The sequence below is a fragment of the Hydra vulgaris genome, chromosome 03 (genome assembly GCF_038396675.1).
Source record: "Hydra vulgaris chromosome 03, alternate assembly HydraT2T_AEP".
In the NCBI taxonomy this organism is placed as follows: domain Eukaryota; kingdom Metazoa; phylum Cnidaria; class Hydrozoa; order Anthoathecata; family Hydridae; genus Hydra; species Hydra vulgaris.
In genome coordinates, this window is record NC_088922.1 from 63,198,271 (window position 1) to 63,221,503 (window position 23,233).

General features: G+C 28.5%; 1 protein-coding gene across 1 annotated transcript; it reads left to right on the forward strand.

The window, feature by feature from the left end:
• The first annotated feature begins 16,711 nt into the window (after positions 1–16,711).
• LOC100205821 (ciliary microtubule inner protein 2B) lies at positions 16,712–23,002 on the forward strand. The gene is made up of 7 exons (XM_065793958.1): positions 16,712–16,864; positions 17,726–17,801; positions 19,328–19,445; positions 21,147–21,365; positions 21,441–21,636; positions 22,216–22,313; positions 22,480–23,002. Exons 1-7 carry the CDS (start codon positions 16,785–16,787, stop codon positions 22,539–22,541), a joined length of 849 nt encoding a protein of 282 aa, XP_065650030.1. The 5' UTR covers positions 16,712–16,784; the 3' UTR covers positions 22,542–23,002.
• The last annotated feature ends 231 nt before the right edge of the window (positions 23,003–23,233 follow it).

Sequence of the window (23,233 nt, forward strand, 5' to 3'; positions counted from 1 at the left end):
TCATTATTAAAACCGGAGGTTTTTCAATTCAATGTATTATAGTCTATTGAATTAAGTTTATTTTAGATTTAGCTGTTTATTTTACATTTTAAAAAATATAGATATAAAACATTACGTGCCGCATGTTAGTAGCAAATTAGTGGACGGTTTTGGCAAAAAAAGTTGGCTGTACTATTTTGGTATTTACGGCATAAAATGCTTTTGATGCCGCAAATAAAGACATCTTAATAAAATAAATTGCTTGATTGTTACCAAAACATATTGAAGTGTGTAAATGTATTTGCCAATAAGAAAAAAATTTACAATCCTAGTTTATATAAACAAATAATTACCGTAAAACGTTTAAAGATAAAGAAAAAGACATTCTGACATGTTGTAAATCCCCGAGAATATATCAAAAAAATAACCATGACCGATTAAAATATAAACAGTTGTATACAAAATATTCTAATAATTTATAAGATTTTTGTTATATTATGTATGCAAAATTTTAGTGTGAGCGTAGTTAAATATAGTTAATTTTTGCCATAGCGAGCAAAGCAAATGAAAATCAAAGTTTTTAAAAAAATGCATTGTCTTTACCTTCAATAATTTAAAAAAACTCGTGAAGTTCACGAGTCACTTGAAAGTAAATAAAACTTAAGTCGGAAAGTTGCCTTAAAACTGGGGATCCGGGGTTCAACGCTACTTCTTGGCAAGTTTTATAACATCGCTAAGGAAGGAGGCGTGAACTTCCTTTCAAATGCTCTTCCGCAGTGCTCTTTGATAAGACTAAAAACTCCTTGAGGCACCTATAATAAAAACACAGATAAAAAAAAGGCAAATCATGTTAAAATCTAACTGATAGTTAACTTTTTTGATTTCCTCAGTTGATCATTGAGAATATTATTATGAAAAGAAAGGTTAAATAAAAATGTATGATGTAGTATTTTTAAAAAGTTTAAGTGGAAAAATCAAATTTCACACAGAAAATTAAAAATTTTGCCGTTTAAATATGGCAGATGTATTTTTCTGACGGAAAAAAAAAAAAATAAAATGCTCTGAAAGTGAAAGTAATGTATTCGGTTTAAACCAGTCTATAAAAAGTGATTTAAATGAAAGAAAAGGAAACGATAAAAAAAGAGGTATTGAAAAAATAAATTTAGGTTGTGCATATAAAAAGAGTTACAAGACTACCATCAAAGAAAATGCACATCAACAAGTTTGGAATTGTCGATGTTCATGCGAAAAATAAAGTGCTGAAAGCAGCTTTTCAAAATAGGGAAAAGATACCAAATATTTATTTTAATGCTGACGTGACTGACGCAGAAAAAATATTTTAACAAAGCAATTAAGGTGTGAAGTTAAAGTTTTAAATGGACATTCAGACATAAATATAAGTATAAATTTTATTACGGTAAAAAAAAATAGTAAAACTAAATAAAAAGAGAGCAATCTAAATATAAAGTGGTAAACAATATAAATAATTTCCTAATATTCAAAAGAAGTGTGACCAATACCCAAGCTTTTAATACCAAAATAAATGATAATGCACAACAGCCCGTTATAAGTTTTGGATACAACTCAAATAGCTTCAAATTTTTATTTATCAATGCCACATCATTTAAAAAAAAAAAAATTGAATGAAGTTATAGTTGAAATTGAAATAAGTTTTCCAGATATAATTTTTGTCACATAAACATGGTCGAATAATACTTTTGCAACGATTATACCTGTGTATAACCTTTATCGTAGAGACCGCAAGAGTACCAGAGGCGGCGAAGTCTGTATTTATGTAAATGACCAAATTTATTCGTTTAAGTTCAATAATAATAAAGCGGCCGTTGCGCAGTAGTTAGAGCGCTTGCTTTAGAAGCAAGTGACCCGTATTTAAATGCTCTTCCGCGGTGCTCTGTGATAAAACCGTTAGGTCTTCTTGGGGCATCTAAAAAAAACAAAAATAATTGTAATAATAAAGCCAATAAAAATGTGGAGCAGATATGGTATACAAATGAAATATAGCAGATATGGTATACAAATGAAATATAGCAGATATGGTTTACAAATGAAATGAGCAATGAATGCAAAATATCTCTTGTATTTAAAGACCATGAAGTGATGATTTGGTAAATTGTCAGAACATGATTAGTTTTTGAAAAATGTTTATAACTTTTCTTAATGGAGTTCCATTAAGAAAAGTTTTTCAAAAACTAAAATGTATTATATAAAATATATATAAGTTTTGATATGGAGTAATTTTAATTTTCCACCCTTGAATAGTATATGAAATTCAAGTTATGAAAGCGTTTGCATTGGACAAAAAGAAAGTCACTTCCTGTAATTTATTGAAAAATTTTATCTTACACAACATGTATCAAAACCAACATTCCAACTAAATGACACCAAAGTAACAAATATATTTAATGTTTACAGCCTCTCCTTTTCGTATACCTAACTTGTTACACATGGATCCCTTGGGAAAAACAAAAAAAGGTCATCATGTTTTAAGTTTTGATTTAAATATCTCGTACACAAATTAAAAATATTATTACAAAACAAGTATACATGAAAGGAAATTATAATGATTTATCAAAATATCTAAATAGATTTAACTGGTGTCATAAATTTGCTAAACTTGATGTTGATCAGTGTTATAAAAGATTTATCAAAATTTATTAAAATGAATGTAACCCAGTGAAAAAGCGCACATGGGATACGCGTGGATTTTTTCCATATGTAACCCATGTGGGGATTATTATTTTGTCCCATGTGGGTTTCATATGGTAAATCCCACATGGATTCCATATGGTAAATCCCATATGGGATACGCGTGGGTTTTTACCATATGTAACCCATATGGGGATTATTATTTTGTCCCATGTGGGTTTCATATGGTAAATCCCACATGGGTTTTATGTGGTAAATCCTACATGGGATATAGGTGGAAAATACTACATGTTATAGATCTTAAATGCCACATATTTTAATCCAAATGGTATAAAAGTAGTCAATACTAGACAAATGAAAGTCCGAATGCTTCTATGATTTTTAAAAATCTTTTAATTTAAAAATAACTTAAATAGTAATTTAAAATTAATCATCGAAGCTTTCAGAGAGGCTTAACTTAACCTGGTATTTGCTACTTTATCCCATTTGGTATTCAAAATGTGCAGCATTTTTGATCTTTTACATGTGATGTTTTCCACCTATAACCTATGTGGGATTTACCTTAAACTATTATGACGAAATTTTATAAAATTAAAAAACGTGTTGCAAAATGAATTTATTTAAAAATAAATGCTATTAATCAATACATCCAAAATGAATATTAAAAATATTCATATATAAAATATAATTTTTATATAAAATATATATATAAAATATAATTTTATATATAAAATATAATTTTTTCTTTTGCGATTTACACGCCGTTTTTTGTCGATTGAATTAATTAAATCACTTCGGCTTGCATAATACCAAGGTTTTTAGTATCTTCTAACTTTCTTCTAACTTTTTCTAAAAAAAAAAATATAAAGACAAATATAGATATATATAAATATATATAGATTGAGATTTATATTAATATATATATATATATATATATATATAATATATATATATATAATATATATATATAATATATAAATATATATATACAGAGAGAGAGAGAGAGAGAGAGAGAGAGAGAGAGAGGAGAGAGAGAGAGAGAGAGAGAGAGAGAGAGAGAGAGAGAGAGAGAGAGTGAGAGAGAGAGAGAGCAATTTTAATAAGAAACCTTATTAGTCGAGCAATTTTAATTATTAGCCAGGTTGAAGTCATTAATGACTACAATATTTCACAAATAATTATTTCCTAATTTATTACTTACAATGACTAACGTATTATGGGTAATTGAACACATATTATGCGTAATGACCTTGAACCCATGAGGAGAATCCTGAAAAAAAGTGATCAATTAGGATAAGTTGTTAAACAAAAAAACAAAAACAAAAATGTAAAAACCTACTTTTTCAATGATGTAGACGTTGGGTGCAATAGCCACTGGATGCAAAAGTATCCTTACTTTTTCGTCACACACACGGCCTTCTATAATAACAGGCCTTGACATCGCGCATAATGCCGTAAAAACTGAAGGCCGATTAAACTTTCACTTTTACTTATATTGATATATTTTTATATTAGGTAGGGTGTAATGGCAGTCTATGTTTTCTAATAATAATCTCTAGTAAAGACGGAAATATAAAAAGAAAACCAAAAAATTGTTAACAGATAATCATATTTTTCGTATTTCAAATTTCATTAAGAATATTTATGTAATATTAAATAGTATCAATAACAAGCAGAACCATATCAAAGTATATATCTATATATTGGAAAGATAACTGTATTTTTAATTTTTTTGCTAAAAATGGTAACAATAAAAATCACCAACAATAAAAAACACCAACCAAAGTTGATTCAAGCGAAAAAAAAGTTTTATCAATATATCTCAACAGGGTAAATATTTACAAATCCAAACATATTGAGAGACATATAGGCTAATGAGAAAATAAAAAACATTACAAGTAAATAGCATAATAAATTACAAAACTAATTTTCACATAAATTATGATAGCTTTAGTATTTTGGGAGTGGTAATTAGTGAGTAAATCTTTAGCAGATATTAGAATATACTCTGCATTGTTTTTTTGTGATTTTAAATTTATTTAGCAGCAATGAACTGAAACTGAGTAACACAAAATGTTCTGCATAAAGGGTCAGTAGCACCTTGAAAAAAAGCAAAATATTGACCATTAGAAAAGAGTATCAGAAGGAATTTCAAGTCCGCCTCTGTTTAGGCTATACAGATAACTTCCATATTTATAATAATAATTGGTAGAATTATCATAAATTTTTATTTCGCTTTTTTGCACATAGCCAGCTATGTAAACTATAGCCACTAATGTAGATTTATTAACTGAGCTTTCAAGATCATGTATATTATCCAGAAGTTCTTTTTCATCAGTAGAAATATCTCTAAAACATATGTCACAAGTATGACCATCGATACCATCAACAGGAATGTCAAGTTGTAATATCAATTTAGTATGTTGAATATTAATTTTTTCAATTACAGATTTAGCGTTTATAAAGTAAGTACCTCCAGATCCCTGTTGAAGCTTAGAAAAAGCTTTTTTCAAGTGGATCTGTTGAAAACCAACCTAATAAGACATACTTTGTTCCTTTTCTCAACAAAGTTTCTACGAGATCAATAAAGCCATAACATGAATGCGCTATTGCCTGTAGGTTTTATAAAACTTGACAGTTCAGCAATATCTCGTAGCAGTTGTAACCGTTGATCACCAACTGAGTCGATTTCTCCGCATAATTCATTTCTAAACCGAATGCCAGCACCAGGTGCTTTGACATTAACAACATTCGAAAAAAAATTATTTTTTCAATAAATACAGCAGTACCTTCAAATGCTTTATTTTCAATCTCTGGATGCGTTCTTAATGCAGCTACTGTTTCTTTGCAAAAAACAGACAAACAAAACTTTACAGATTGTCTCTCTATTGGTTTTGGATAAACTGATTTAGCTGTAAATTTAGAGAGTTTAAAAAGACTATTGCACTCAGTTTTATATAAAGTTTCTAAATCACTCCACTTAGCCAAAGCCAGTTCTTTATTGTTCAAAAATTGAAGTTCCCCAGTCTTTTTTGTCAACCAATTGTTTCGTATAGATTTTAAGAGATGCACATAATCATACAATAAATATACAGGGTGACCACAAAGTATCCGCACAGATAAAGAGCTTAATATAAAGCATGTAGAAAGTATTTGGAACACAAATTTTATTTTAAAACATTTATTGAACTATAACAATTATGATTCAAAGATTGAATTCGAATTTTCCTCCATCAGCAAAATAACAGGCCTGTAGGCGTCTCGGGAATGCTTCGACGGTGGCGAGCAAGTAGGCAGGGTCCAGAGAATCCCAAGCTTTCAGTAGTGATTTTTTTAAACTTTCAATATTTTTATGCGGCTTTTGGCATGCCTTTCCTTCTAGGACGCTCCAGACTGAGAAATCCATCGGGTTAAGATCGGGGCTCGATGGCGGCCATTGAGAAAAGTTGATAAAATCAGGAAAAGTTGCCGCACAAAGGAGAAACGCGCACCATTCTAAAAAAACCAATTTAACATAGTTTACAAAGTATATAAAGTAAAGTATATAAAGTTTATGACATAATATTAACCAAAAACAACAAATAAATAAGAAAATACATAAGTGCTTTTATGCTTATATTTTCACAAGATGAAACCGTCTCGTGTGCGGATACTTTGTGGTCACCCTGTATACCTGATGTTGATAACCATGGTTTACTATCAACTGTTTTAAAAATTCCAAAAAATCTTTGATTTACACGGTTACCATCAGTAATTATTACCAGTGTCTTACTACTTTCAATATTATTTATCGTATCAACAATTTGTTGACATTGAGCAAACTGAAATTCAGAGGAAAGACTTGAAACAGGTTGAGCTCTACATATAAATTCTGGACCTCCAAAAAGACATTTAATCATAAATGATAAAATTGTTTTAGCTAACTTTTCAGGGTAGTTTACTACTTGACCAAACAAAGCACCTCTTTGGTAAAGTAATGAAGCTTTGACATAGACCTAATCAATTATTAGTATGAAAGTTCTTTTCAATGGATTTAAATTCATAAAAATACTATTTATGAAACTTAGGTCCTCCATTGAGCTTATTTTTGAACTCAATCGTGTTAAAATCCTTATACTTGGTAACTTGTAGTCAATACACAAACAATCATATAAACTTCGTTGCATAGCAAAATACTCATATGCTCTACATATAATATCTGAAGTATATAAAACTTCACCAACATTAACTTTTCTCATAGCATTAAGGTGTTCGAATAGAATATTTGACTGAAGTGAACTTTCTTTATTTTTTAAAAATCTAACTGCTTCAAATAAAGCTGATTTTGTTTTTATTAACTTTAATTTGTTTATAGCTAAAGATGAAATATTACAAGTTGTGCGATTATGGTTAGCTACAAATGAATAATCATTGAAAATTACTAAAATAAATAATGGAACACCAAGTTTGTACATTTTTGATTGTATGTGTAAACTTTTTTTATTAAGCTGGAAAACAATAACATCATTATTATCACTTAACAAAGATTGAATATCGTCAAATATAAGTTCATCCTCTTTTAGAAAATCATTTAACTCATCTGGTAAAATGCTTCGAAAACCGCTTGAAGTTACAGTTTTTCTAACTTTACTTGCTGGTGTGGCTAAACAACTAGGCGGAATATTTTTTTAAAAACAGATGGTGGGTTTAAAGGTCGTTGCTTCCCATATTTGCTTTCAAAAGGTGCTTCATTTGGCCAATGCAGTTGACATACTGCTGTATAGTCTGTAACAATAAAACCAGTTCTTGGGATAGCTTCACTACATCTTTTTCTCTCCTCTAGATTCTTCGGGAATTTATAAATTGATATTTTTGTTGTAGTTGAGTATTGATATTTTTGTTGTAGTTGCAATTGATATTGTAGTTGTAGTTGTATAAATTGATATTTTTGTTGTAGTTGAAATAGTTCGACTTGCAAAGAGTTACACAGCATTTTAAAGGCATTTTAATTATTAAAAAAACTTATCGTTAGCTTGACAATATTATTACCTTACAATGTTAACCCCTTGAACCTTACAACGTTATCGTCTTGAAGTTGCGCTATCTAATTTATAAACCAATCAAATTTTAAAGATTTATTAAAAAAGCGTGAACACAAACTTTCGTCTAATGTTAAAAGATGAAAATGTAAACACAGTATTAGGAATTGGCCTTCAGTTTAACAACTTTGTTGCGCGATGTCAAGGTCTGTTATTATAGAAGGTCGCGGTCACACATAATATAATATTCTGAAACTAATAAACAAACATCTAAATTTCTATAAGTAAATTTATTCTTTGATCATTACCTTCATATCCTATCTTATTTTCATATCATAATCTATTATGGTATTATTTATATAACATATCACAACAATATTATTAAATTTGTGATGTTCAAATATCATATGAACATTCTCTAACATGTTCATATGATATTTGAATATAGTTCTTGAGTATATTATCTGCAAACAATTGACTGATGCAAGTTCAAATGTTGTCAAAAACCAAGCATGCATGCATGGGACACTGCAGTGTCCCACAAAGAAATGCTGGTTTGAAAGTCAAATTTTCTTTATTAAAAAAAAATATTAAAATAGGGGGGAGATAGGGGAGGTTTCTGTAACTTTTTTTAGGCTCCAAAACTTTTAACTTTATATATAATAAGGTTCGTAAAACTTACTGGACTTACGAAGTACATTGAGAAACAAAAACAGGATATTTACATAAACTTTTCAATTTTTAATCTGGAGTACCACAGTGTAATTGGGAAAAAAGCAGGGATGCGGAGTCCCAAAAGGACTCTGGCTTTATATCTTTACATTTTCCAAGTCTGTAGTGTCCAGAAGCTCTAAACATGTTTGTTGACTTATTATCTACTATTATAAAAAAAATCATGAGATTTAATGACTTGAAACTTATTGTTTTTAAGCCCGGAGTCCTGGTGTCCCGGAGTCCTTGCCGCCATTATGCCTAAGGACTCCGGGCTCAAAAAAAAATTGTTCCTCTAACCTAAAAGTCTTAACTTTTTTTCCTAATAGTAGTCCATAGACTTATTTATATTTTTAGAGCTCCTGGATACCAAAAACTAGGATAAAGTAATCTTTTTTAGTTATACATATAATTAACTATCAGGAGTTATATGTATAACTATATGCATTTTAAAGCATATTATTTTATTCAAACATTACTTTAGATCATATTACTTTGAAAACTGGACCCTGAGGCTTTATTCTCAATAACACTGTGGTACTCCAGATTAAAAATTGAAAAGTTTCTGTAAATATCCTGTTTTTGTTCCTCAATGTAGTTCGTAAGTCCCTTAAGTCTTAAGGACCTTATTATATCTAAAGTTAAAAGTTTTGGAGCATAAAAAAAGTTACAGAAACCCATCTCCAACCTATTTTTTTCTTTTTTTAATAAAGAAAATTGGAAATTCTTCGACTTTCAAACCTGCATTTCTTTGTGGGACACTGCAGTGTCCCATGCATGCAAGATTGGTTTTTGACAACATTTCAACTTGCATCAGTTGTTTGCAAATAATTTACTCAAGATCTATATTCAAATAACTATTATATTATCCTAATAATAAGTCTATTTGCAAAAATTTTAATCTTATTTCTATAAAGAAAGATAAACATTATTCGTGGTACTTACATACTCGCTTGCCATTCTCTATATTAATATAAAATATTTTCACACAATATAAACGTAACGCAATGCAATGTCGATTTAAAAATTTTTTTTTTAGTTTTTAAAAAAAAAATTTTTTTTTAGTTTCCAGCTTTCAAATTAATTCCCATGCAAATCCCACATGAAACCCACGTGGGATTTCCCATGTGTGTAAATACCATATGGTTCCCACATGTAACCCATGTGGGATTACCCACATGGGTTTAAGGTGACAAATTTTCATACGGATACCACATGGGAAAAACCGTCCCACGTAAATCCCATCAATCCCACACGGAACCCACGCGTAACCCATGTGGGACGCGGTTTTATTTTTCACTGGGAATGACTTCATAACATAATTTAATCAAAAAACAACTAAAACCAGAAGATCTCTATGGTGATGAATAAAGAATTGAAATATAAAAATCTACTCAAGCATAATCTTCGGTATCACTAGTTAACACAAGTTTGCTTTTTTGTTACTTTATCATTTAACATAAGGCCTGGAAACTTTTAAGAAAGATTTTCTTCTAGTGTTTTTTCTTGTTTAAGAAAACAAACTATACAGTTCTTTGTTTTTTTCGCGCTAAAAGTGAGTTTGTCAGCCTTAAACAGATTATTTACTTCATTTAGTTCAACGTTCAAATCTGCATACAAATCTTTTATATCGTTATAGTAAGTAATAAATATTTTTTATCACTTAACACAACTGAATTGACTAGTGTTTGGCAGTGACAGAATCAGCGTTTTTCGATGTTTGAATAGCTAACTTCCTGACTTAGAGCAAACTCTAAACATTGGTATGTTTATACTTATGTCAGATAATAAGCTTTGCAAAAAAATGTGATGGTTGGAGGCTGGGAACAAAAAAGCTCTTAAATCCTCCCCCCTGCCCCAAACGTGAGAGCAGCAAGTTGATAAAATAATTTTTTTTCTATGCTCAATTATAGGTGTAGTTGAAGATAAAATATCGAAAAGTTTAGGCATAATGTACAAAGCTAAGCAGTTATTAAATCAATCTTGTTTAAAAAACATTTACTATTATTTCATTTGCTGCTACTTAAGTCATGCGAACATTGCTTGGTGCAGCACTAACGCGACGAAAATAAAAAAATTGCTTTGCAAACAAAGACGGGCTACAAGGAGAGCTTAAAACGTAGATCGTTTCTCACACGCACAAACACTATTTAATGAACTCAATATCCTAAATGTATATAAACTAAAGCTCTTGTTGTTGTTTTTACGTTCAAATTTGATAAAAACATATTACCAATCTTATTTTATTCAATTTTTGAAAAAAAGTAAATCACATATATACCCTACTAAATTTTCAAAATACAATTACATTCAATCGAAAACTTATTATTCTGCTACTAAATTCTCTATTGTAAACCGAGGACCAAAGTTGTGGAACATAATATTAAATAATGAACTGAAAACTAATTATTCTCTAAACCAATTCAAAACAAAACTTAAACAGTTACTTTCGTTAAGTGAAAATGTATTAAATTTATTCTAATTAAAGCTTCTTTAAATTAGAAATCAATAATAATAGTTAATTAATTAATTACTGTACATTATTAATACATAATTAATCAACATATGTACGTATATTATATAATTTTTCATGATTTTCATGACAAAATTTCATTTCTTTTTGAGAAATTAATTTTATTTTTGCGTTGTTTATTAATCCTTTACTTTTACTTTTTGCTCTTTATTTGCTCTTACTGAATCGGCAGTAAATGGTATTATAAATTTAATTAAATAAGTTAAACTATAAACCGCTCAAACAAAAAAATGTGTTTTATATTAAATCATATCTTCTTATTTTTCCAAAACAATTCTTAACTGGTATTTTTGTCATTTTAATGTTTTATTAAATTTGTTTTTTTTATTTTACAAAACAATTCTTAAATTTTATTCTTCGGAAACTATAAACTTTAAACGCTATGCGATATATTTACATTTTCTTTTATATTATTAATTCAGAGATATATTCATTGAAACTATATTTTATTGTTAAACAATATTTTTTATCTAGTAATGACGCATTTTTTGGGGCTTGGTGGTAAGACTAAGTTTGTTTTCTTCTTGCCCCGGTCATGTAACTATTTTTATAAGTTACGACTGTAAATTTTTTGTATTGGCAAAAGTGTAAATAAATAAAAAAATAACTAAATTTATACTCATCGATAAATTTTAAGTTTCATATTATCATCTCTCAGCGTTCAAAAATTATGAACATATAAAGTTTAAATCCCCCTCAATATGGTGGGATTTAAACTTTTTTTTATTTGATGTTTATAATTTAGTTGTGAATAGCAAAAAAAATTTAACTTGTTGCTCTCGCTTTTGGGGCTGGGGGATAAAATTTTAGGGCTTTTTTGTTCCCAGTTTCCAATATCGCATTTATTTGCAAGGCATTATTATTTGATATAAGTATAAATATACAAACGTTTGAACGTTTGCTTCATGTCTGAAAGTTAGCTATTTCAAACGCCAAAAAATGCTGGATTCGTCACTGGTGTTTGGTGATGTACTTCGAAAATTATATATAAATTAAAAACAGTATATATACTGTTTTGTTTGTACTTAAACTTAGTGTTGTGTAATTTACGAACAATTTCTTATTTAAAGCATTTGATACAGTTAAACACTGCACCCTTTCAGACAAACTAAAGAATTAAAGAATAATTAATAAACATATTTATGGATTAAAAAATTTTTTACCATTGATATACCAATGGTAAAAAAATTTTTAATCCATAAATATGTATGATTATTGATATGTATGAATATTGATATACCAATGGTAAAAAATTTTTTAATCCATAAATATGTTTATTAATTATTCTTTAATTCTTTAGTTTGTCTGAAAGGGTGCAGTGTTTAACTGTATCAAATGCTTTAAATTAGAAATTGTTCGTAAATTACACAACACTAAGTTTAATTATTATACAAAACAAAAATGGTCACAAAGTTTTCGCTCAGAGCTTTTAAATAAACCAATAACTAAATGAGCCTTTTATAGTATGCGGCAGTAAAATTCAGGCTTGTATCATTACAGATATTTAAAAAGTTAAACAAGAAATTAACTACAATAAAATTTTCCATCAAAAAATTTGTTCATAGTTTAGTAATGCATAATTCTAATTGATATAAGCACTGTTAGCTTTCATCAAAGCCTCAATTTGAGAACAAAACTTAAAACCGGATTTTCGGATCTAGTCACCTGACATGTTGGACCAGGCTTGGGTAATTGAAGTATTCAGGGCTTCAACATTTGGGTGTTTTTATTTACAAGAATTGTCTTAAACATACTTCCTAATATAAAAATTCAGAGGGTTTAAATCTGGAGAACATGTAGGCCTGATTTATTTAGGCCAGTAAAAGGTATTATCTGTGCGCCATGTCTGGAGGAGTTTTGTTGTGTGACAGGGTGTACCTAAAAAAAACTTGCACTTAAGCCAGTTTTTGCAACTGCTTTGCACTTATGCTAGTTCGCAATTGTAAAACTTGCCCTTTTCTATATGCACTTATTTACCCTTCAGCTTGATTGTGCATGCAATCATTTATGATGCATAAGTTACAATTGACATAAGCCAAAAAACTAAAATCTCGCAAAATTGGAAATTTTTACCACCAAACATTTGATTTTGTAAGGTTTGGTGGTAAAAAAGATAAATTTTCGAGATTTTCAGGGTTTATCTAGCAACAATATCTACGTAAACATAAACAAAACGATTCCAAATATTTATTTGCAAGGATTGGCATAAGGTCAATTTCATAAATGCAAAGCAAAAATTGACATATGTGCGCTAAAAGATATTGCAAACATTGGCATACACGTAAATCGGCAAAAGGGCTTGCATTTATACCAATTTCGCAATTTTTTCAAAAATTTGCAAATTTGTTTGGCGTACTTATGCTAGTTTTTAAAATGATTGTGCACTTATAACAGCTTGAAATTATGCCAATTTGCGCCTATGCCAATGTTTGCGAGTTTATTCAGTGCACTTATGCCAGTTTGCACTTAAAACAGTTTGCACTAATGTTAGTTTTTACAATTCGCACCTATGCAAATTTGTAGTTACGCTAGTTTTTTGATATATGGATTTGTTCAAGAAATTGTGACTAAACTTCGAGTTTTTTAAGAAAGGTCTTAAAAAGGATAGTAAATAGTAAACAATTGTGCGGCCGTGGCGCACAATTATTTACTATTTACTATCCTTTGTTATCACCAAGACAAGACAACAAGACAAAAAAGTTTGAGAACTTGCATTAACGGGGTTGAGTAGTGTAAATCAATCAATAAAAATTAAATAACTTTTTTTTTTTCATTTTACTTTTTTTTAACTTTATTTTAATTAGATAGGTAATAAAAAACAATATAAGATAATATAAATATATGTAAAAAAATAATAATAAAATATTCGAAAATATTAAATGTAAAGAAAAAAAAATTGTGCGGTTTTAGGCGACATTCTGATAAAACCGCACACTTGTGAAAAACATTGAACTTTTTAAATTTTTATTATTTTTTTAACGCAACTTATATTTTAGAAACCATATTAAATTTTTTACATTTTTTTCAACAAAAAAATTTAGTTCCAACGACATATTTCTTTGGTAAACATGTTTCTTTGCACAACCGTTTCCGACACATCGATCTCTCGCATTGCAACTATTTATGTGTAACTGTACTCTACACTTTTTACATTTTGCAACTTTTAATCGTTTGGCTGCCGGTACTTGTTCTTCATTATTGTTTTGCTGAGGTTGCTCACCATTATGTTCAGGCATTTGAGTACTTGGCATAGAGTCTACGTTTTGCGTTAAGTTTAGCAACTTTCAGGGCTTCCTTTGTTGCTTTTTCTTCATCTTTTGGTTTGAGGAACTCGATCACATTTTTTTCGGTAATACATTTTTCGCCAAACTTTAACATGTTGCACTGCTTTGATTTCTTGATATTTGATTGATTTCTAGCTTGAAAAAACTGGTTCAACTCTATCTCGGTACTGTTTTTACAACATTTAACAAATGCTTGATACCTATCAAAACTTGAAACTGGTGTAGTTGAGAAAGATGGTAATCGGTGTGTAGTTAGAGTAGGTGCTGCGGCGGCTGTTAAAAATGATGAAGCTGTGTGTCAGCAAAATATTGTAGGTGCTGCGGAGGCTGCTAAAGTTGATGAAGGAAGATTAAATGTCTGTGTAATTGCTAATACTTTATGATTATGTTGAATTTATTGCTGTTTTAAGTGGAAATTAGCCAGTGTACTGGTAAAAAGCAAATGCATGCAAGCGTGTAAAACATTTACTACTCTCATACAGCAGTTTGAGCAACGGTGGAAAATTTTGTTAATCTAAATTCTTACATTTTGAGTCTTTGTAATACTTTGTAAGAATTTCTTTCCATGCTTGTTTGACATGACAAAGAAACCTCTATTCAATGGTTATAGAATATGTGAAGAATGATCTGGCTGACAAATCCAGATTATATTGTGCTTTTTGCACAGCAATACCGCTTTCAAAGTTATGTGAGTTGTATATCTATCTAATACTAAAATATGAATACCACCAATTTGCTCAGTTTCGGCTATAAATACTTTTTTCAGCCATTCAATAAACGTATCGTACTCCATCCGACCTGATTTTGAAATTGAATATTTGGTGCCAACTGGACCACCTCTTGCCCAGGCAGGACGAAAGTTTCTTTTGGCTTTGTATATCACAAATGGTGGTGCAAAATGCCCATCAGCGTTGCAGCAATTGTTTACAGTATAATGAATTTTTTCATTGTTGCCAGTAAGTTTAAATGCACGTCTTGTCCCTTTTCAACACACTAAGGTTGCTTTGCCTTGATCAACCGAAAAATCTGTTTCATCGCAATTCCAAATATGTTACCCAGTTAATTCCAAATAAGTTATACCAGTCTGTTTATATCGCTTGGCAACGCATTCAAAATAACAAACAATTATTTCTGGCGTACAAGAAGCGGCTCTTTTAGATGCTAAGTTACCCGCTTTTCTTATTAAAATTTCTTTTGACCATCTCTTCATAAAAGCATAAAATCAGTCTTCACAAGGATTGCAATTTTTGAATAAGTGCAATTGATCTTCGCGTTTAAGGTAGCCACATACAACATCTAGGATTTCATTTGGGGTAAACCATAACCCATTCACCAAGTAATTGGAACGCATGCACCATCAATCTTTCTGATTCATTAGAGGGTACCGTTGTTGCACTTGAGCCATGGAAGCCTTTGTTGTTGTTATTTTTGAGATCTTCGAACCTTGAGACTCGAACGCCATGTTTGAACGCAGCTTTTCTCAGTGATGTTTTATTTTCTTTTATATTAGCTAATGCGGCTAGTATATCGTCTTCCTTGTATGCTATTTTTTAGTTGACATGTTAAAGTGAGTGAGTTAAATTGAATTGAGTGAGTGATGTTTATATTGAGAAATAATATAATTATTGGTTTTTAATGAGTAAGAGATGATTATATTAACAAATAACATTATAGTTCATTTTAATTAAACCGGAGTTACCACTTAGTTAATTAGATAAAGATAAGGGCTAAGTCACTTGCGAAAAACTAAACTTGGTAATTAATCAAGCGTGCGATTTTATCAGAAAAAAGAGTTTTTTTTACTTTTTTTGATTTATTATTTAACTTTTTGTTCTAGCTGCATAAAAATTATACAATCAGAATTAAAATTAAATTTCCAACAAGATAGTGATTAAAATTATTTTTATATTAGTTTCGGTTCAAGCGCCATTTTGTTCGCAACGATAAAGAATATATAAAAAATTTTGACTCCCCGTTAAAGTTGTTTAAAAAAAGAATAAAATGGAGTTGAATAAGCATATAATTTTATCAATTCGAAAGAGGAGAGAGTTCTGTATTTGAATCTATTTTTAATTTCTTTCATAGCCTTATCCATTTAGTTTTTATTTGATAATTTCGATCAGTGTGCGGAATAATATGGTGTGCTGTTTGACCCGGTTTTACTCTACTGATCTTTTATTTTTTATTTGCATATTTTTATATACTTTTTTTATTTACCTTGTTTAGCTTTTGTATTAAGCAAGGTTGCGTGTACTATGAGAAAATTTTGAAGTACTTTCTTTATGAAAAAAATCATGTTTACTGAGGTTGTTAAGGCTTTTTTAATTTTTTAGAGTCAAGTAATGCTTTGCATCAAATTTAAGTTTTTAAAAGTCTATTACAATTAATAAATTATACAGCAATGTAAATTGTACTCTTTATTTGGTATGTTGGGTCTTCGTTGTGTTGCTTTATATTGTTTTTAAAGTAAACAAATGCGTTTTTCGTTTTGTTTTTTTTTGCTTGTTTTTTTTTTTGTTTAAAAATAAACAAGAACAAATATTAAAGCGCAATTATTATTTGTACTTGTTTTGGCAACAAGAACAGATAATAATGGCGCTTGGTAACGATGGCGAAACGCTATTTGTAAAGGAAAAACTATTAAACTCTAATCGTTCAAGTTTTGTTCCTGGGTAATATACTTTCATTAATATTATTAGTACGATATGCTGTAAAAATATATTAAAGGGATCATTTATGGAGTACTTTAACAAAAGATATTGTCCTATAACACTTAACATTTACTTAAAAATTTTGTTTTTGATTGTTATTCAAATTATTTTTTTATAATCTTTTTTTTTTTCTCCTTCTTCATTTATTCAGTTTTTTGCAGTTGTACAATTTTTTTTTCAATTTTACAAATAGTTGGTTGCATGTAGAGTTTATCGTTGAACTTACCAACTTACATTAAATAGGTTAACCATCTATGTGTTTACAATATTTTGGGGAAAATTTTTACCAAACATTATATATAATATATAATTTTTAAACTTTTACCTATAAATGCAATAATTGCTGTATTTTAATTTTCTCTGCATTGGGGCTGTTTATTAATTATATCAACAAATTTTTAGGAAAACAGAAACACACTTTGCAGTTGTTTAGTTTATTTAAAAATACCTACAGAAGACTCACACTGTTTTTATTTCCTAATTCTTTAGTATTTGTTATATTTTTTGAGATAAAATTTAATAAGACAAGATGTGTCTCTTGTTCTTATGTTTTGTTTAATCAGGTTTTCAATTAACTATATAAATATTTGTTTACGATTAATTTTACAGTTTGTTAAATTTTTTGTTATTTTGCAAGTTTTAGTAAGCTGGCTTTCTGCCTGAAAGTTTTGTTAAATTTGATTTCTTTTTTGTGAGCTAAAAACTTTAAAATATGCAGGCATTAGTCGACAAAATAATCATACATTTTTTTATTACAAACACTATTACTTTATTTTATTTGATTTATTTTAATATATTGTTTCTATTATCTTTTAATACTAGATACTGTGGACATAAGCCTTTGCTCAAGTTTTCTTTTGGTCATACATATGGTTTTCATACAAGTCAACTCTCTGAGGTATTAGTATATACATGGGTAGGATTGAAAAGTATGTTTTTTCAAAAGGAATGACCATTGTAAACTAAATGATGGAGATGGAGTCCATAATCCCTTACATGCTACCTATAAATACCTATTCTGTTTCCGGTAAAGATGTTGTATGTGTAATATTAATTTTTTTGTTACAGCCATTAAACCTTATGTCATGGAAGGAGCTTATTGTTTTGAATACCTATAACTTAAAGTTTAGAATTCTACTAACAATGTCTTCACTCAAAATTAAATAAATATTTATAGGTAATATGTAAGGTATTATTGTCCCCTTCTAAATGTTTTTAGTTTTTTTTGAATTCCTAGTTTTGTTTGCAAAGGGCATTCTTTTTAAAAAACAAGACTTTTCCATCCTGCCATTGTTGAAGTTTCTCAGTTTAGTATAATTATAAAAAGTTATACTTTCAAGTTAACCAAAATATGTAACACAGGTCAGTGGTAGTAACTGAATAATGTAATAATACTATCACTTGTTTGGTTTTTATTTTTTTTCAGAAACCGTTTTAGAGTATATGTTTAATTAAAATCAAAAGAATATTTTATGATTAGTACAGGTTTCTTATAAATTATATTTCTTATAAATTATTCTTATAAATTTCTTATAAAAGGTTTCTTATAAATTCAATGGAATGTTAATTCCATTGAATTTATAAGAAACCTTTTCCTTTTTAAAAAGATCTTATGTCTATATATTTAACATCTTGTATCTTGGACTGTTTTTCCTTGTTTCTGATATGGATCTAAGATATTTTTTATGTAGTAACTTGTACTTAAGATCACAAAAATGAAGATTTTTATCTATTACTGTCAAATAGAATTACAAATTTTTGATGCTTTGTTTGACAAAATTTGTTTAAATTAATATTAGTAGATATTTGTCACCTGTTTAAAAAACTACATGAAATAATTTTATTTGTAAAAAATAATTTTTGAAGGAAAAAAAAATTTAGCATAAAATAATGATAGCTATTTATTTAAAATAAATAAATTATCTGTACATTTTGATAAATTTGCAATAAGTAATTAAGCTTACATTGTTTGTTTTTTTAATTCATTTTAAAAATAAAGTTTTTACTTTTATTTTAGATTATAAAGTATTGTTTAACAATAGTTTTGGAACTTTTATTTAGTAAGTATAAGATGATAGTGAATTTCCAATTGGAAAGTTTGCAAGGTAAACTTGTAATGGAAATTTTATCTAATATTTTGACATAACTGCAAGTGTTTCTAATCATGTTTGAGTTTTTAAACATAGAAAAGAAGTTTATATATGAAAATCAGTATTTTAGTGAGACAATATTCGTTTTTAATGAGATTTAAGAATTAGAAAAAGTGAGACATTTTTGTGTTTAGTTTTGTATTTCAATTATGTTTTTTATTCTAATTTATATTTCAAGATTTTTTGAGTATTATATAACTTTTAAACTTTTGTGGATGTTGATGTTTCTACTGGTGTCCATTTTTTATGTTATAATCTATTGTAATAATTTTAGAAAGCTGAAGAAAAAAATCATAGTAAAAACTCTGTTTATTCAAAAAAGAAGAACTTTGACGATTTACCTGAAGAAAAAAGTTGTTTGCAAACTAAGCAATTTGTTTCAGGATACACTGGTATGGTTTTTATATGTGCTTATACAGGATTTCAAACAAGAATTAGACATCTGTATCTTAATGGCCTACCTGAAAAACTGCCTAAAGGGTTAACCAACTAATATTGTTATGGCTAACTGCATTCTGCTGCCACTATTAAAATGCCTTCTATGTTAAGATTTTAGCAGTAATAAGATATTCTTTGTTATACAACTTTTTACTACTATATTGTTATACTACTTTATTCAACTATACATCATTTTTTTTTTACATTTTAGTTTAATTAAGATTATATTTTACACTTTTTAAACAACTTAACATATATTTATTTTAGAAACTCGTATTAGTTTTGTTTATCAATTAATAATCCAATTTATAGTTACTTCTAACAATTTAATAAAAGTACTAAACAAATTTTAGTATTTTTATTAAACTGTTAATGGCCAACGATCAGCCCAATTACTATAAAAAAATTACAGAAAAGTATCCCAATCAGCCCTAAGGAAGGTGTAAAAAGTGCAATGGTGCATCTGATATAGAAAAAACATAAGATAAAAGTTTGAGTGAGATTATCATGTGATCTGAAGCACGTAAAGAAGAATATGAAAAACTAAGCATAGTCTAAGGTCAGAGATAAGAAACACGAGTTATTGAATGAAAGCAATTGATTAGGGTTGTCTGGAAAATGAGTCACAAAGTTTACTATTATAGTAAAAGATTAAGAAAAACAAAAATTTTGAGCATTAAATCCAGGAAGTTCAGTGGTACTAGAGCTTAGCCATATAGTGTGATGAGTATCAAAGTCACTAATAACAACAATACTTAAAAAAGAAAGATAAAGATAAAGAGGTTAGTCGATTTGATCAGAAACAACATTGAAAAGATTGCAGTTAAAGGAGATCAATAAAGACCTTAAAGGAAGGTAGTTGAATAATGAGGTGTCTAATCAAAGCAAGAATAGTCAGAGGATTCATACCTGATTTTACAACAAATAAGTGAATTGATGCATAAGTTTATGCCCAGGCCAAGGATTTGGCTATTGGAGCCTTTATGAATCAAAGAATTATAGCCATCAACACTAAGATCTAAAGATCAAACAAATTTAAATTTGTCTCACAACGCGCAAGTAGGTCAGTTGAACTTTGCAAATGCAAAGGTAAAAAGTTTGTAAATTTAAAAAAAAAATGCAAATGCTAATGTAAAAAGTTAATTTAAAGACTATGAGTATTGTTAAAGGATAGGTAAAAGCAATTTCTTCAAAATTCTTAGTAATTCTAGGTACTTTATTTTTGTTATATATAATTTATATATAACAAAATTATTGCTATATTTTAATATGTAATTTCAGATTTAGAATCAGCATGTAAACTTTTGTTAAAAGTTTTTATTGCATTCCTGCAGAAGTATTTAGAATTGCTGCACTTAATTTAATGAGCAATAAATGAAATGGAAAATTATAATAAGAAATAAGTGAAATTTGAAACTAATTTTAAATAAATTTTTTAAGATTAAATCAAGTTTATTCGTTTGTATAACAGCAATGCTTTAATAAAATTATAACTGTTATTTTACAACTTTTGTTAAACTGTTATAAGTTTTTGATTGCTTTCATAATTTACTTTTATTCAAAAATTTGTATACTAGTATAATAAATTAAAATTTTAAAGTAGAATATTTTTTTCGTTTTCAAAATAATCAAAGCATTTGCATTTTTGTACTTAGGGTATATTCCACAGCATATGCTAAAATATGGAAAAACATTTAAAAGAACATCAGAGGAAGCAATGTCTGAATTTAGGTGGAGAGAATTTCTTAAAAAAAATGCTGAAAAGCAGTTAATGGAGACAGTTAAAAACTATGAAAAACTTGAAATAAAGAATCTTTATCCTAAGACTAGACACTCTCGGTATAAAACTGGTAACTTTGTTGTGAAAGATTTTGGTAAGTAATAATTGATTAGCTTTAGTTTATTTTTGGCAAAAGTATTTTATATTAAAACTATTCATGAATTTCAAGGTGATAAAGGCAATAAGTCGTGTTTTAAAGCGCCAATTTCGGGATACCAAGGTTATGTTCCAAAATGTGAAAAGCACATGCTTGGGTGCAGTTATACTCAATGGGTTAAAAATGCATATGAAGATTTAAACATTTCCAAAAACTCTTCAAATTTATTGCATAAAAACAATCAAGGCTCTACAAAATTTAGCAAATTGTTAGTTTGTTTACTTTGTTTTTGTTTGTTTATATTTTTTTTACGTTTAAAATTACGGTGAGTTAATATCAAAGTTAAACTGCTAAGAAAATTAACCTTCTTGTGTTGGATCTCATGTTGAATGATGAGATGAATTAGATAATTTTTTAAAAAAAAGCGCAATTTATTAATACTTTAGATGAAAAGTATGTAGTAATAATTAAAAGTTATATAGAACTTCTATAGGACTTATAGGTATACTTTACGTTTTATATTTTCAATGGGTTACATGCATTTAAGGCGGGCGAGAAGGGGGTGTTTGACATCCCATCCCCCCCTCTCCCCATTACTGAATTTTTTGTGCACTTAGTCGTCAAATTTGACCCTTTTAACAAGTCACTTGACAAATTTAGAAAGTCGGTCGGCAAGTGTCGACTAGGCAGTCGACGAATTTCAAAAAATGAGGACCTTTTTTTTAATTGTATATTCAACAAAAATTGTAATTGCACCCCCCCTCCCCCACATGACACCTACTCGCGCCGGCTCTGGATGCATCATGTATGAATTATTCTTCCAATTAAATAAATCTTTTTATTTTAGCTATACTGAACCATTACAATCAAGTGATGAAAGTTTACTTGGTTCTGTTTTGTTGAAAGATGCTGGTATGATTCCTCATTATACTGGGCATGTTCCTCGTAAGTGATGTTTTAGGTTTTTAAAAAAGGAATTGGATGCAATATTAAAGTACATCGCAGAAACTAATTTATTTTTCTTGATGCAGCATTTGAGTTGATCATATTCATATTTATATAGTAAAAATTTATACACTATATTACTATTGATTATTGATAATTATTTTAGAGCAACGATTCACATTTGGATCTACTTACAGTGATTCCACTCGAAAAGTTTTAATGTCTTAAAGTGTTAAAATAAGAGACAGAAATATTAGCATATAAATACTGCGTGAACGTTTGTTTATTTGTGAATATGTTCACGGGTGCATATGTTACATTATAAATCTAGAAAACTTCATAACGTTAAGAATCTAAACGGGTGTTGCAGAATCTACATTGTAAGATTTTAATATATCATTTAAAAAGGCGAGAAGGAATTTTTTTTTTTTGTACACAACAACAAGGCAGCAACACCCCAAACGGATTTAAGTTAGAGTAATTATTTATTTTTTATCTATTTTTGGATTTTTAAATAATTTTGTTAATAATTTGTTAGATATGTTGGATTTGTTAAATAATTTTGATTATAATTTCTTATACAATTCATGGATAGCCTAAAAGTTTATTAAATTTAGTTAGCTGCAAATTTTTTTGAAAGTTGAATTAGTCAAACAATTAGCGATTTAAAATAAATCTTTTTTTTTCTTCTAAAGTTGTTAAAATTAAAGAATTCGTGTCTGAACTCGAACAACAACTGAGTTAAAATTTCTGATGCTCAGTGCTAAATGAGTCTCTCTATAATCAGGATCTAGAACCCGCTATGATATAATAAATAACGCTTGAGCAGGCACATATTTTATTTTTAAATGTGTCTGGTCAAGCCAATTTTTAACTTGTATATACTCGCTAAAGGTTTCACAAAAACCAAATTTTTTTTT

Excerpts from the sequence above, each read along its gene's own strand:
- LOC100205821 (XM_065793958.1), top strand. The coding sequence starts at position 16,785 with ATGGCGCTTGGTAACGATGGCGAAACGCTATTTGTAAAGGAAAAACTA. Across the intron at positions 16,865-17,725 it reads CGTTCAAGTTTTGTTCCTGG|ATACTGTGGACATAAGCCTT; the intron begins GTAATATACTTT and ends TTTTAATACTAG. Across the intron at positions 21,637-22,215 it reads TCTACAAAATTTAGCAAATT|CTATACTGAACCATTACAAT; the intron begins GTTAGTTTGTTT and ends TTTTTATTTTAG.